Below are 14,231 nucleotides of genomic sequence, written 5' to 3' on the forward strand. Positions count from 1 at the left end.
GCAGAGTTGAACAAAGCTGTCAGCCTCACTCTCTTTTCCAGGGTCACTGAAGTCCAGTAGCAAGACAAAAGTCAAGAAAAACTGGTAATGGCCTAGGACACAGCAGGTGACCTTGGCGTCTCTGATGTCTGATCAAGCTCTAAGTGCTCCACAGAGCCTGCTTCAGTCACCTTCATGGTTTTTGGAACAAACTGTTTTCATTCACCCATTCCACTGGGGTCTTCACTTGCTTGAGGTAGACATCCCCCTAACTTCCACAGGTTGGAAGCCTATCAGTTACCCTCAACATGGTTCACCCTATCTGCTGAGATGGTTTTACCAGGGTGTGGGCACTGTGAATGTTACTGCTTCTTGGAGCCACAGGTGACAGCTGGGTGGCAGGCGGACACCAAAGCCTCCTGAAAAGGGCTCAGAAAGCTCTCATACACAGAGGAGCTAATACTGGTAGCTAGGAAAAGAAAGACCAGCATTATTATTTTTTTAGTTAGTTTCCAATAAGTGTGATCAATTAAAGTAGAACACTGGCAAATCCTCTTAGAGCTTATAGTTTGTTTTACAACACATAGATCCTCAAAAAAAAAAAATCTATCTGCATGTATTCAGACACATATATATACACATATATATTTCATGAGTATAATGGAATCAGGCTTTGTGATGATTTGGTATAATCTGCACTAGAGTTTGGGGCAGCTAGGTGGCTCAGTGGATTGAAGGCCAGACCTGGAGTCAGGAAGACCCTTTTTCCTGGGTTCAGATCTGGTCTCAGATATTTACTAGTTGTGTGACCCTTGGCAAGTCACTTAACCCCATTTGCCTCAGTTTTCTCTTCTGTAAAATAAGCTGGAGAAGGAAATAGCAAACCACTTCAGTATCTTTGCCAAGAAAACCCCAAATGGGGTCATGAAGAGCTGTACACAACTAAAATGACTAAATGATAACACTAGAGTTTACATCTGTCTCTATAACACACATCAGCACATCGAATTGGGGGGAAACAAAACAAATAAAAAAACTGAAACCTCAAAAGACTACTGGCTCACAATCAAAGTAATGTTTATGTCACAAAGGACATGAAATAACTCAGTGAAGATTACATATGACCAAAAATGGAGGCGGGCCAGTCTAGTGTTGATGAACTGAAGGATAAGAGATGGATAGACTATCCCAGTATTATTCACGAAATATTAAAAGAAAGAAAGGAAGGTCTCTAGTACACTGGGAACCTATTTGAAGGATTTTCTAGAAAAATACACAAAAGAACTGCACAGGATAAGAAGGTGTAGAAGGGTTGCAATTTGTATCAGTGGAGAAAGTAGCCATGCCAATGAGATGACTGGTCTGGTCAAGAAGTAGTTTAGGAAAAGGCATCCAAGATTTAAACATCCTGTTTAAATAATGGGCAGAGTCTAACAGTACCTTCTAGAAAACACTGGTAAGAACATACCTGTCATAAAAGATGTTGAATTTTAGCATCCCCTTGTAGCAGCTGTGCCAATGCAAAGACTGTAGAGAAGTCAGTCAGCCAATAAACATTTATGAAGCACCTACTATATGTCAGGAACTGTGCTAAGCACTGGGGATACAGTGCCTACCTTCAAGGAGCTTACTGTCTAATAGGAAAAGCCAGCACCCTGAAGCAGGGTGGGGAGGGAAGCCCAGAGCCAGGACACAATGAAGTCCAGAGGAGTGAAGTCAGATGGGAAATGAAGAGATGGATGTTCTGGTGGCCTGCTTCAATGGAGGACCACTCTAGGTTGCTCACTTCCTTAGGCTGACACATATAATTACTTAGGTGTAGATTTAGAGGGTGATGCACAGTTTCCCCTAAGGATAACACAGCTCATCACTGTACCAGAGAAGCAAGCATATAGTGGAAAGTGAGACAGGAGACTGGGGTTTGACTTCCAGTTCTACCACTGACTAGCAAAGAAAACAGGAAAACCAGAGAGAAACAAATAATGTCATCTCTTTGAGGCTCAGTTACTTCAACTATGAAAGGAGAGGGCTAGATAGAAGGTTCTCAAAGGTTCCTTTTAAAAAGCTCTGGCCTTTCCATGGGAACTCAGTGCAGATAGTGTCAACAATCCCAGACATGGATACAGTGAAGTTAATTGTTAATAAATAAAGCTACAGATTAAAAAGTAAGAAAACGTGACTATGCAACTATTTTTACTGAAAGACATCAAAAACTTGGAAAATATTATTCTGCTACATTTCCAGAATAAATTAAAAAGACAATACTAAGTTTTAAAACTATTTTAAATATGTATGAATCTATTCTTCTGAAATTAAGCATTTTTCTAACACTTCTTTTTACATGGGCATAACATGGTCAGGAAATTCCCATCCCCCTCAACTCAATCCCCTTACCCCTGCCCCCCCAATACTGCATTCTAAAGCTACTCACCCTTTCCACTGTGCTCTCTAGAACACATGGGTAAATCTTTTCCTTTCTCACTCCTTTTTGCCTTCTGGCTCCAAGATCTGAATCCCTTCAGATCTGAACCTTCCTGATCACCCTTTCCAGAACAGGTTGAAACTTTCATTCATTCCCCACCTCCCACCCTCCAATTACTGCTCAAGGTGGGGGAACTGGAGTACTCCTTGCTCCCCATTTTCACTTCCAGGCTCTCTAACAACATTACTCATTAATCTTTTCCTCTTTGAGGTTCACTTGAGCCATATCTACTGCCCAATCAAAATTCTAGTAGCTATTGTCTATCAATCTTCAGGACATTCTCCTTTCCTCCTCAATGAGTCTGGTGTCTGGTTCAAACTCTTGTGCCCAACTTTCCAGTCCAACCCCTGCCTTCATACTAGGTAACTTCACCATACATACTAATACTCCCTCCTCAAGCAGCCTTATCTCCCTGCTCCTCAACTTGCTTATTTACCACGATCACGCCTTCATATCAGTCCCCTCAGCTACACAGCCATACTGTTAATCTTTCTATTACTGACAAATACACCAGTTTATGAACTCCTAAAATTTCTTTGGCTGATCACAATATGTTGCTGTTTTATGTCACCTGTCTTGCAGTTCCAAACCTTGTTTTTCCTAACCTGACCCCTTAGCTTTTTTCCCAGGTCATCCTGCTCGCACTGTCTACACGTTACTCTCTTTTCCATCTTGACCTGTAAAAGTGAAACAGTTCAACTCTTTAACGTCTGCTTCTCCTCAATCCTTTTCCTTCGTTATCTTAACGATCTTGAACTCCAAATCCCGGCTGTGGATTACTATCATTATTTACTGGCTTGCTGCTAAACAAAGTTAGAGAGATCCATGAAACCATACTGAATAGGTCTATTACAAATTTATGTTACATAATCTCAACTAGGTCCTCATTGCAGTGTGACAATCCTTTCACACTTCCTTAATTAACTCATATCTCAATTGCCAAAGCAAGCTCTTTCAAAACCTTTTCAACAAACTTCATATCTCCCTTAGGTCCCTTTCCCCCCATCCGCTCAGCTGAGAACTTTGCCTCATAGTTCAATGAAAAAATTGAGGCCATTAGCTAAGAATTAAACTGGGAGAGACTGAAGATAAGGGAAGGAATGGGAATGACAGAGGGGATAATTTAATGGAGAAGATGGGATGGCAAGACGGGTAGGCAAGAAGAAGTCACTTTATTATGTGAGATGGGATGAAGGTAGAGATAGTGGCAGAAAGCATATGGATGACATGAGATGAGAAGAGAAGAACAGCGAGCTCTCAGCAAATGGCCTCATTTTTTTTCAGTGAAATTAGGCAATGGTTGTTTTTTTTTTTTTTGATAAATAAGTATTTTATTTTTTCTCATTACATGTAAAGTGAGTTTTCAACATTCACTTTTTATAAAATTTTGAGTTTCAAATTATTCTCCCTTCCATTCCCTGTCCCCGAGATGGCAAGCAATCTGATATAGGCTATACATGCACAATCATGTAAACATACTTCCACATTAGTCATGTTGTGAAAGAAGAAACAGAACAAAAGGGAAAAGCCACAAAAATACCACCAAAAAAGTGAAAACAGTATGCCTTGATGTGCACTCAAGAGTTCTTTCTTTGGATGTGGACAGCATTTTCCAATATGAGTCTTTTGGAACTGCCTTGGATCACTGCATTGCTAAGAACTAAGTCAGTCACAGTTGGTTATTGCACAATGTTGCTGTTACTGTGTGTAGTGTTCTCCTGATTTTGCTCAGTTCTCTCAGGTTAGGTTCATGTAAGTCTTTTCAGGTTTTTCTGAAATCAACCTGCTCACCATTTCTTATAGCACAATAGTATTCCAATACATTCATATACCATAGCTTGTTTAGCCATTCCCCAACTGATTGGCATCCCTTTGATTTCCAATTCTTAGCCACCACAAAAAGAGCTACTATATTTCTTCTGTACAAATAGGTCCTTTTCCCTTTTTTTTCTGGATATCTTTGGGATGTAGACCTAGCAGTGGTATTGCTGCATCAAAGTGCAAGCAGATTTTTATAGCCCTTTGGGCATAGTTCCAAATTGCTCTCCAGAGTGGTTGGATCAGTTCACAACTCCACCAACAGTGCATCAGTGTCCCAATTTACCCACATCTCCAACATTTATAATTTTTCTTTTCTGTCATATTAACCAATCTGCTAGGAGTGAGGTGGTACTCAGAGATGTTTTAATTTGAATTTCTCTAATCAATAGTGATTTAGAACTTTTTTTATGTAACTATAGATAACTTTAATTTCTTTATCTGAAAACAGAGGTAAGGTTCTCAGATGAAAGGGTGGGGGAGAGGGAGCCATGGGAAGTTTGAGGAGGGATGGAAAAGTTTTGAAGAACTCTTTTAGTAAGTGGGATAGTGAGTTAACTAGGGAAGTGTAAAAGGATTGCCTTGCTATGATGAAGGTACAGCTGAAGTTAAGTAATGTGCTTGACGATGTCTGAAAATAATGAAAAACTCCCTTATTGATCCCATTTCTCCTCTTAATTTACTCAATAAGTCCCTTTCTCCTCCTTTAGTGCAAGTGAATTTATATTAAGTTCCAATACAATTTTGAAAACTTTAGGGTTCAAATTATTGAAATTTCATCATAAAAAGGAAAATGTGCTCCAGAAATTACGTGTAGATGTCACCAAATATGATGACAAAAACATTTAAGCTGTTAGTCAAACCCTAAAATATAAAAAAACTGAAGTAAAGCTGTTGAAATTTGGCAGTTTTTATTTTTAAAAAGAGATGAATAGGTTAGTGAGATAGTTTTGTTAGGTGAGCTAATAAACTTTCATATGCCCATGCTGAATCTTACCAAAATTTTAATATAATTCTCAAATCTGGCTTTTCAAATCCTTTTCCACATTGTCTCTCAAAAAATGCTTATTTTAACAGAGAAGGGAAATTTAATCTTATGTTTTATTTGCTGCCAGGCATATTATACCTATGCAATAAAAACAGATTAATATTTCCTTTGGAATGTATCTGATAGCAGATCTTGGACTAGAAATAGCTACCTTTACCTTCCGCCATTATCTTGTAACCACTTTATCATAACAAACTCTCAAGTTCAAAAGGATTACATTTCAAAATGCTTTACCCAATTATTCTGGTCTCACAAAGGAAGTTATACAGAAACTCTAAGTGAAGAATTTTTTCTTTCTAACATGCCCAGATTCCCATCTTTACCTCTCTCACTCTCTTGCCAAAGGCTGAGTCTCATCCACAGATTCACATATAAAACAACCAACAAGGCATCAGTCACAGTATTCCTTAGTTACTGAACACAACTTTGCAGCTAGCACTGAAACAAAGACGACAAACTGTTTTCTTGTCTATGTGTGAAATGAATGTAGACATTTCTGAATTTCTTCAGGTGATGACGAATGCATGAGATCAAGAGTACTGAATGTACGCAAGTAAAAAAGTGTTACAAAAACTTAAGGACTAATATCACATAATCAAGTAAGATAACTGAAAGACAAAGACTGTATAAACATTTACACTCCAATCTAAAACGAAAAGTTAAAAAAATGAAAAAATGTTTTTTAATATATTACTTTTGGTATTTTAAAAGTATCTTTAAATTACACTAAGACTTCTGAAACAACCTCTACTTAACATTACATTATATACCTATTATATACCCAGCACTGTACTATATTAGGTGTAGAAAATTACAGGTACTTGACCTCAAGATAACGCTACTGGCGATTCTATGGCCTGACAAATGATCTGTTTTCTAGCAAGTAATAACTACAATGAGACTTTTTTTTCAAATCCAGATTTTTCTTGAAGCTATGCTGCTCCAATCAAAGTCCAATTAATCCAACTCCTAACTATAGTATAATATTTACCAGTTTGAGGAAATGTAATAAATAAGACTTAATGGAGTAATTGGCTTTATTCTCTGTTCTAAGATCACACCCAAGCATGTAATTTCAACTTGTTAAAGTTACTGAAAAAAATCTAGAAAAATAGGATTTGATTTTTTTTAGTACTTTCTGTTTCCAAAACTAAGATGAAATCTGTCTTAGTGAACAGTGTTATGCTTAGAATCAGGGACTTGGGCACAGTGAAAAGAGTACAGAACATGCAGGCTAAAGATCTGAGTTTGAATGCCGGTTCTGCCAGTGACTACTGGGGCTCTTTTATTCTCTGAGCTTCTGTTTTCTCATCTTTAAAATTAGAAGGTTGGAATAAATGTTAGGTCCCTTTCGGCTCTAAATCAGTAATCTCATACACACATCGCATACACAGGCACACCACCTACCCACACAGTACACAAAGACATACACATGTAGGTGCATAGACACCCACACAGACACAGGCACACCCCTCTTCCTAAATCTTGCACAAACACTTGTTCGCTTGAAATATTCATCAGCTACAGGGAGGAGGTACAGCCCATAGTGAAGTCTTCAGGTTAGAAAAGCGACTGGTCAGAGCAAGCTGCCTCCTCTCAGAGACTCATGGTCATTTTCTGTTGAAAGGCAAATTGCTTATAGAAGGAAGCCAAGTGAAAAGCCTGGTCCTCTTTCTTCCCTGTGATGGCCCACTAATATAAATGTAAGGGTTCCTGTTGTAGGAAATAAGGTGGTCAGTACCCCATGTTGTACAGAAAACAGCACAGGTTCCAGACATTTGGGATTAAATTCAGTGCCCCTAAAATTCCTTTTGGCTTAGCCACAGAACCTTTCCAGTTAATGGCATTCCAGTGGGATTTCTGCCCTGTATTAAAAGAAGAGTTGACTTCAAAAAAAATCTTGTCAGGATGTTTTAAATTTAAATTTTAAAATTCATGTTTTAGTTTTTTCTCCCTCCCTCTCATCCCCTATCACTTTCAGGATTTCATTTGACACCTGTTGGTCAGTGGGGATTTATTTGCCTTCAATCCCAGGGTCAAGCACAGTCTGCTTACCTCTTTGTGGGAATCTTTATGTGCCTCCAGTGTTTTCATGATTGTCAGTTCAGCATAGTTTTTAAATCTTGCTGGCTGGTTTCTCAAGATTTCCCGTAACACTCGCAATGCCAATGCCCGTATCGAATGCTGAGGTACAAGATGGAGGGAGAGGTGTTAAACTATGACTGGCTTTATTAAATAACACCCTCTGTTGCTTCTACTTCCACTGAGGTTTGACTCATTCAAGAGGAGAGGCAGTAAAAACTTAACATTTACAAAATGTGCTTACATATTTAATCAGTAAAGGAAACAGAGCAGATGAGGAACAAACTTTCAAGTCATTTCATCTCTTGGAATACCTTCACTATTATGGAAGAGAACACTAGGTTTTGCCTTAAAACAAACAAAAATAGGCTATTTGTCATTCTGCATTAAGTAATTCTCCTTGAAATGCTTCTAGACTCAATAATTACAGTCAAAGCCTAGTCTTACTTTCTGACCCTGTAAATGATGAGATCATTGGAGGAAAGGCTTGTAAAGCTCCTTCAGTTTACCATCCCCCTTCTCAGCAACCCCCTTCCCCCAACCCCCTACCCCCTGGCCATCCACCAATTCTGGATGGTAGCCATTCTAAACAAGACTCTTAATCTCAGCAAAAGAGGATGGAGTTTACACAAAACAGTACTAAAAGGTACATCCTGATTCTTTGCCATTCATCTGTACAATTCACACACTAACACAACATTTATTTGTCCTCTACATGACATCATTTTATCTTTGACTAAAAACAGCATCCCAAGCCTAATGACCACAGTAGATGGCATTTTGACTAAAGAAAAGTTTGTACATATCTTTTATCTTCTTTCTATTCCTACATCCCTCTAAATCAAACTAATAAGGCAGAATCTATTAACATTTTTAAGTCCTTGATTACTACATACTCAAATACTATTGTACTCCTAATGATATAAAATCTATGATCAACTGTCATTCACTTATTCTCAATTTTTATATCTTAGTTTTATATTTAATTTTCTAGGAATTTTCCCTGTCCCTTGTCTTTTATTTGATTTTTGATTCTTAGAATCTACACAAACTCTACTCACGGTAGTAAATTTTTTAACTTTTGGGAGAGAATTCAGCTGACTTTCAATATTCATTTACATGACTGCTTAACTTTTAGTTTTTTATAATTTGTAGCAATTAAACTGACAAAGGAATTGAAAAAGAACATAATTAACATATTTGGGTATAAGAATGAGGGCATATGATGAAAAGCAGTTCTCAGAATGCTATTTTAAATGAAATGCATTATCTATTGTCTACATGTCTTCTGTCATACAAAAGTAAAATGTTAACATAAAACTAAAAGGAAATAAAATTGACCTGAATTTGATCTGTCCTATGTAGACAGAGTTTAAAAGAAGCTATTCCATTTTATGATATAACTGAATGCCAAACCAAATTTTCATCAACTATGCACAGCACTGCGGAATTTATGACACAAGTCTCATAAAGTAAAAATAGCACCCCTACAACCTCTTACAGTAAAACTTTCCTATAATAAAGCACAGGAAGTAGTTTTAATTCTATCCTGACATCAAGATTCATTAAAAAAGGTTTCCATCAAAAAACTAAGAAAGTACAGGAAGCACAAAAATAACAAAGCCAAATCCAAAGAAAACTAGACAATGATTGTGCTGCCAAAAAAATAAAAAATTAAAGCCCAAAGTTAAATTTCTCACATCTTTATCTCCAAGTGTTTCCAGCAGCAAGAGTAAAATTGTTTTGAAGTGTTCTTCCCAAACTCCTAGGTTATCTTCTCGGGTGATCTTGAGTAATTCTAATAAGGCCCCTTTCCTTTCTTCCACCCGTTCATTGTGATTGGATAATTCTTTCAGGAGATCAGCTACCAAATCAGAGTGGTCAATAGGTACTGTGGGAGAGAAATGAAAATAAGAGGTTATCCCACAGAGAAAAGTCCAACCAGAGAATATTTTGCCTGCTGCCCTGCCCTATTTGGGGTCTGAACAAATGGAGGTGACTGATGGTGTCTGCCATATTGTGTGGCTTTGATTCACTCATCAAGATCCACAGGTCATTCTGTAACATCTCTAAAATTCATCACAAAGACAAGAAAATAGACACTAATGTTTCCCTAAAACCAATTTTCTCAGGAATAAATCTGACCATAACTGAATGAGCATTTTAGGTTCTAGTAAAATTGGAGCAACCTTGAGGTTAATATTGGAAAGCGTATTATTTCTTCCAGTTGTGGGGTAAAGGCCTAGAAGTAGCAAATCAATATTTAAATAACCACTTCCCTCCCACACAGCCACAACTCTGATAAGTCACACAGGAACTTTACTCTGAAAGGTTAAATGGGAGGAGTTGGAATTTCAGAACAATGTCAACTTTCAGCTTACTTACTGAGTACTACTGTTCTCATGAAGATAGGGAGCTTATCAGACTGAAACACTCTAAGTTTACTATGAATGAATAGGATGGTTCACCAGAGAAGCCCCCTGTTCTCTGAGTGAATTACAAGTAGGTTTCAAATGAAAAATTAAATACCGCAGACACCTAGCTTCATAGGCATAACTCCTGTCACTGGAGTATAACCATGTACAGAAATTTTTAAAAAGTAAATCACTTGTACTTTTTCTTTCCTAGAATCTCAGCCTTCCTTCCAAGAATAACTACTGGAACAAAATTAAGATACGGCTTATTCCAAAGGAAAAGTTCACAGCTAGCACCATGCCTGATGACCTGAACAATCAGAGGTGGTGACCAATGAAGGCAGCCATACTGAGTGGTCTTGATTCACTGATCAAGTTCTGTATTAACAGAAAAAAATAATCAACATTTTTCCATCCAACATTTTCCATATTACTGACCAAAGGAAAGTGGCTACGTGCAGGGTGACATTTTGGCTAATGATATACATCAGATCATGCAACCGATAAGAAGCTCATAGTCCATCTCTTCTCACTACAAAAGGCTCTCCTAATAATCAAATGAGATAATACATGTAAACCACTTTGCAAACCTTAAATGTTAGCTATCATCACAATAACAACAATGAAAAGCTTAATAAAAATAAACCAAAGTATATACTGAAAGTTATGTATGGCATTAAGAGGTTTAACCTATCCTATATAAAATTAATTAAAAAGAAGCCTTCCCATTTTATAATAGAAATTGCATTACAGAATAACCTAGGGAAATGATCAGTTAGCTTGGGGTCACAAAGCTAATATGTATCAGGTGGGACTTGAACCTAGATTTTTCTGACTCTGAGGCCAACTCTCTCTCAGAGGACACAGTACCTCTCAGAATCTGTGGCAGAGCAGGTGTTGATCTGCAATTGTAGAAGGAATTTCTTCCCTGGAAGTTCCCAATGCCAATGAAATCACAAGTCCAATTCCCTCAAAATACTGTTCCTAAAGTTTATTAAACAGTTCACTGATTTGATGATTGTTGTCATTTGGGGGATGGGGGCTGGTCTTAGACTTAAAGATTGTTTTGTCTTTCAAAAAAACCTCTGAGTAGAAAACAGTAAATATAATTGTATTTTCATTGCTGTCAATAGTCAATAAACCTAACTCAGCTAGCATTTACTAAGCATTCACTATATTCAAGGCATTGTCAGCATATCAGACTGCCTCAATGACCTAATCAACCAACAGGTGAAGGAATAAATGATCAGGTTTCATGCAGGAATATTCCCACAGAATAGTATACTAATGTCTTGAGCTCTAACGGACATTTGACACAAGATAAAATGAGGCTTCCGTCTAATACTATTTGTAATTGTACCTAAGGTAGAAGTCATACTATACAAGGGCTGTATAAATGAAAGAACGAAAAAGCCCTCTTTAAAACACTGTTGTAATAACATAGTAGAATAGGTTAGTACGTAGTGCTTTAGGAATGCTATTCCCAGTTGCCTACTAAACTAAGAAAGTTCAAGTTCATATAAAGGAATGAAAAGATGAGTTCAGAGCATAAAAGCTAAAATTCTACCCTGAATATGAAATTTGATCAGTATAGCCACAGCTTGGTCCACAGAAGATAAAGCAAAGACAACTGTTTGATGAGAATGGGTTGAGATTCAAGAAGAAGACTAACCATCACGAAGTTGATCCATGTCATCATCAAATACGGCTTCTTTCAAAGCTGTCTTGTCGTAGGTGTTGATCGTATCAGAGTAAGGATAGGGATTGTAGTCACGAGCTCGGGGCCCCGTGAAGGCTCGTGGAGGCTGGGTATTGAGGAGTGAGGTTTTGTTATCGAGAGCTGTCCTTCCTCCTTCTACCACATCACTTCCTCCTCGCAGATCAGTGGCAGGTGAAGCTATCCCACCATCTCGTGAAACCTGAAACAATTAGGAGACAGCACCCTGTTGACTCTAATCAATAAAATTTTAAGATTTCTTTTTCTTTCGCTGGTTTTTCCTAAGGAAATGGAGAAGGCCAAAGACCTCTGACTAGGACTTTGATTATAAGAGCCTAAATTTATAAGCATTGATGATAAGATGATAACTCATATACATATGAAATTAGCTTTATTCACAGTGAATAATAATTTCTCTTTATTGAAAAAATTGGTTTTGAAAGAATAACAGATAGCCTTTGTCAAGAAGACTGGTCACTACTGAAATATACACTGTGGAATTCTGTGTTACAGCATAGGAGGATATATGCAGGAAATTAGTATTTTCTATGATTGATTAAGAGAACACTATCAGAAAGATAAAGTGAATAAATGGCTGAAACTTTCAGAATGAATGAATTTACAGCATCACAGATTTAGAACTGGACATGACCCAAGAGATTATCTATTCCAACCATCTTCAGGTAAAGGAACTGAGGTCAAAAGAGCTCATGTGTCTTGACCAAGGTGACATTGGTGGCAGACCTGGGATTTGAACCAGGATTCTCTGATTTCAAACCTACTACTCTCCCTCTCCTGAACTACATTCTTTCCTGTCACTGTAGGAGAAAACATAAATAAAATCCTGCATCCAGCAATTCCCCATCAAGGTGGTGGTTGAGAATGACTCCTTATTTCATATGGCTATGAAACATGTGCTGAGATAAGATTCTTTAAGGAAAAGTACTCCAACTATGTAGAACAGGACAGTATAAAAGTGGTAAGGATAGCAGTCCATACTCAAAAATGCAGATGGATAGATCTTTTGAAATAATAATCTGGGAATACTTACAATATCACAATCTTTTTTGCCATCCCGCTTAATAGGCTCATTCAGATCCTCCTGGCTCCGGAAACTAAACTTTTCTATGGCTTCTGTTACTCCACGCAGAGAGCTGTAGATTTCATCTGAGTTCAAGTTCTCTGTGTCATAGTCCAGCATGCTAAAGATCAAAGGCATGACAGATTTTAAAATGGGGCATGGGCATTAAGGTTTTGTTTTGAATTGGTAGCACCACTAATTTACAGAGTGGGGTACACATTTAGAATTTTGTTTCTAATAATGACTTGCAATGAAATAGATTATCTTGGCAGCTATCTTTTTAAAGACCCCACTAATTGGAAGCTACTTTTCTTTCTTTCTCTCAGAAAATGTCTTCTCATTACAAAATTTGAACCCATAAACATGAGTACTCTAATAATCAGTGAGAAACATCAAGAACTACATGAATGTGAGAACTCAAAATAGTGACAACTGGTGACTTAATGTACAGAGTTAATGAAAAGTGAAAAGTTTGCTTTCATACCTCAAAAGGTGAAAAAAACTTTTTTGGTGTTACTGGTCTCAAATGTACAAACTTAAATCAAGAAGAATGGTCACCTCAAAATAAAGGCAGTTTTCTCATAAATTACACAGCAGCACAACTTTTTTGGTGTTACTGGTCTCAAATGTACAAACTTAAATCAAGAAGAATGGTCACCTCAAAATAAAGGCAGTTTTCTCATAAATTACACAGAAAACAATAAGAATGGGTTAGAAAAAGTGAAAGGTTATCGTTACTAGTAGCAGAAAATCATAAAATTTAAAAATCTGATGATTCAAAGTCAGATCCATCCTAACGATCGAGAAATTTAATTCTCATGCAGCCTACCTGAACTTAACTGAGAACTTTCAGGCAATTCTGAAAGGTTTTAGGTTTTAGTTTGTAGCCTTAAAAGAGATGTAGATACATAATGTGTAAAGCTTCCAAGCAAAGATGCTACAGAAAAGAACTAGAAGAGAAAGAAAACTGAAATCTGATAGCCTTGATCAATCTAAACCCTCCCCCTCCCCACAAACAAAAAATTTAAGCACGTGGCATCAAAGTAGGGCAAATAAACTCAAAGTTTTAAATCTTCTTAGACTCTTGAAAGAACTTCAAAACATAAATAATTTCTTACACGTCAAGTGCTTTCTTTTCAGACTTTTAAAAGAAAACTACAAAAGACAGAGAAAAGAAAAAGAAGGAAGGGCTTTGGGGCTTCTCAAAGCATGGCCTAACAGCCTAACAATTTATGAAAAGAAGACAAAAGATTGCAAGAGAGTTCCAAAGAAAGAGTCACTTTCCTAACACAGAATATCAAACGTAATGGATAGATGAATCAGCTAGGATAAAACAAAACAAAACCAAGCCATCAAGTGTCCCCTAGGAGACTTTGGGAATACTTCATGAATTAAACTTTATGAATTTTAGGAAAACAATGAAAAAGGAGGAGACGCCATCCTCTTGAGCATTAAAACTTGCAAAAAGATCTTCTGATATGATGGAAGAGGTCAGGTTATGTCTACAATATATCTAATTATATGCCAGTAAATACTGATGCTATTAAAGATCAGAGCAAAGCTATACCTGAATTTTGCAAAGGCTATCTGAAATGTAAGGAAACAAACGA

The 14,231-nt window shown here is 37.2% G+C and overlaps 1 protein-coding gene across 17 annotated transcripts in view; it reads right to left on the bottom strand.

Moving 5' to 3' along the window:
* The window catches only part of CLASP1 (cytoplasmic linker associated protein 1), a 338,497-nt gene that overhangs the window by 17,640 nt on the left and 306,626 nt on the right, over positions 1-14,231 (bottom strand). For all 17 annotated transcript variants that reach the window (XM_072613409.1, XM_072613408.1, XM_072613396.1 and 14 more), the window contains 4 exons: positions 12,592-12,742; positions 11,496-11,742; positions 9,110-9,300; positions 7,383-7,511 (listed from right to left, as the gene is read on the bottom strand). In XM_072613409.1, coding sequence (XP_072469510.1) covers positions 7,383-7,511; positions 9,110-9,300; positions 11,496-11,742; positions 12,592-12,742 — 718 coding nt within the window. The remainder of the gene's footprint in view (positions 1-7,382; positions 7,512-9,109; positions 9,301-11,495; positions 11,743-12,591; positions 12,743-14,231) is intronic.

The sequence above is a fragment of the Notamacropus eugenii genome, chromosome 5 (assembly GCF_028372415.1).
Source record: "Notamacropus eugenii isolate mMacEug1 chromosome 5, mMacEug1.pri_v2, whole genome shotgun sequence".
Lineage (NCBI taxonomy): Eukaryota > Metazoa > Chordata > Mammalia > Diprotodontia > Macropodidae > Notamacropus > Notamacropus eugenii.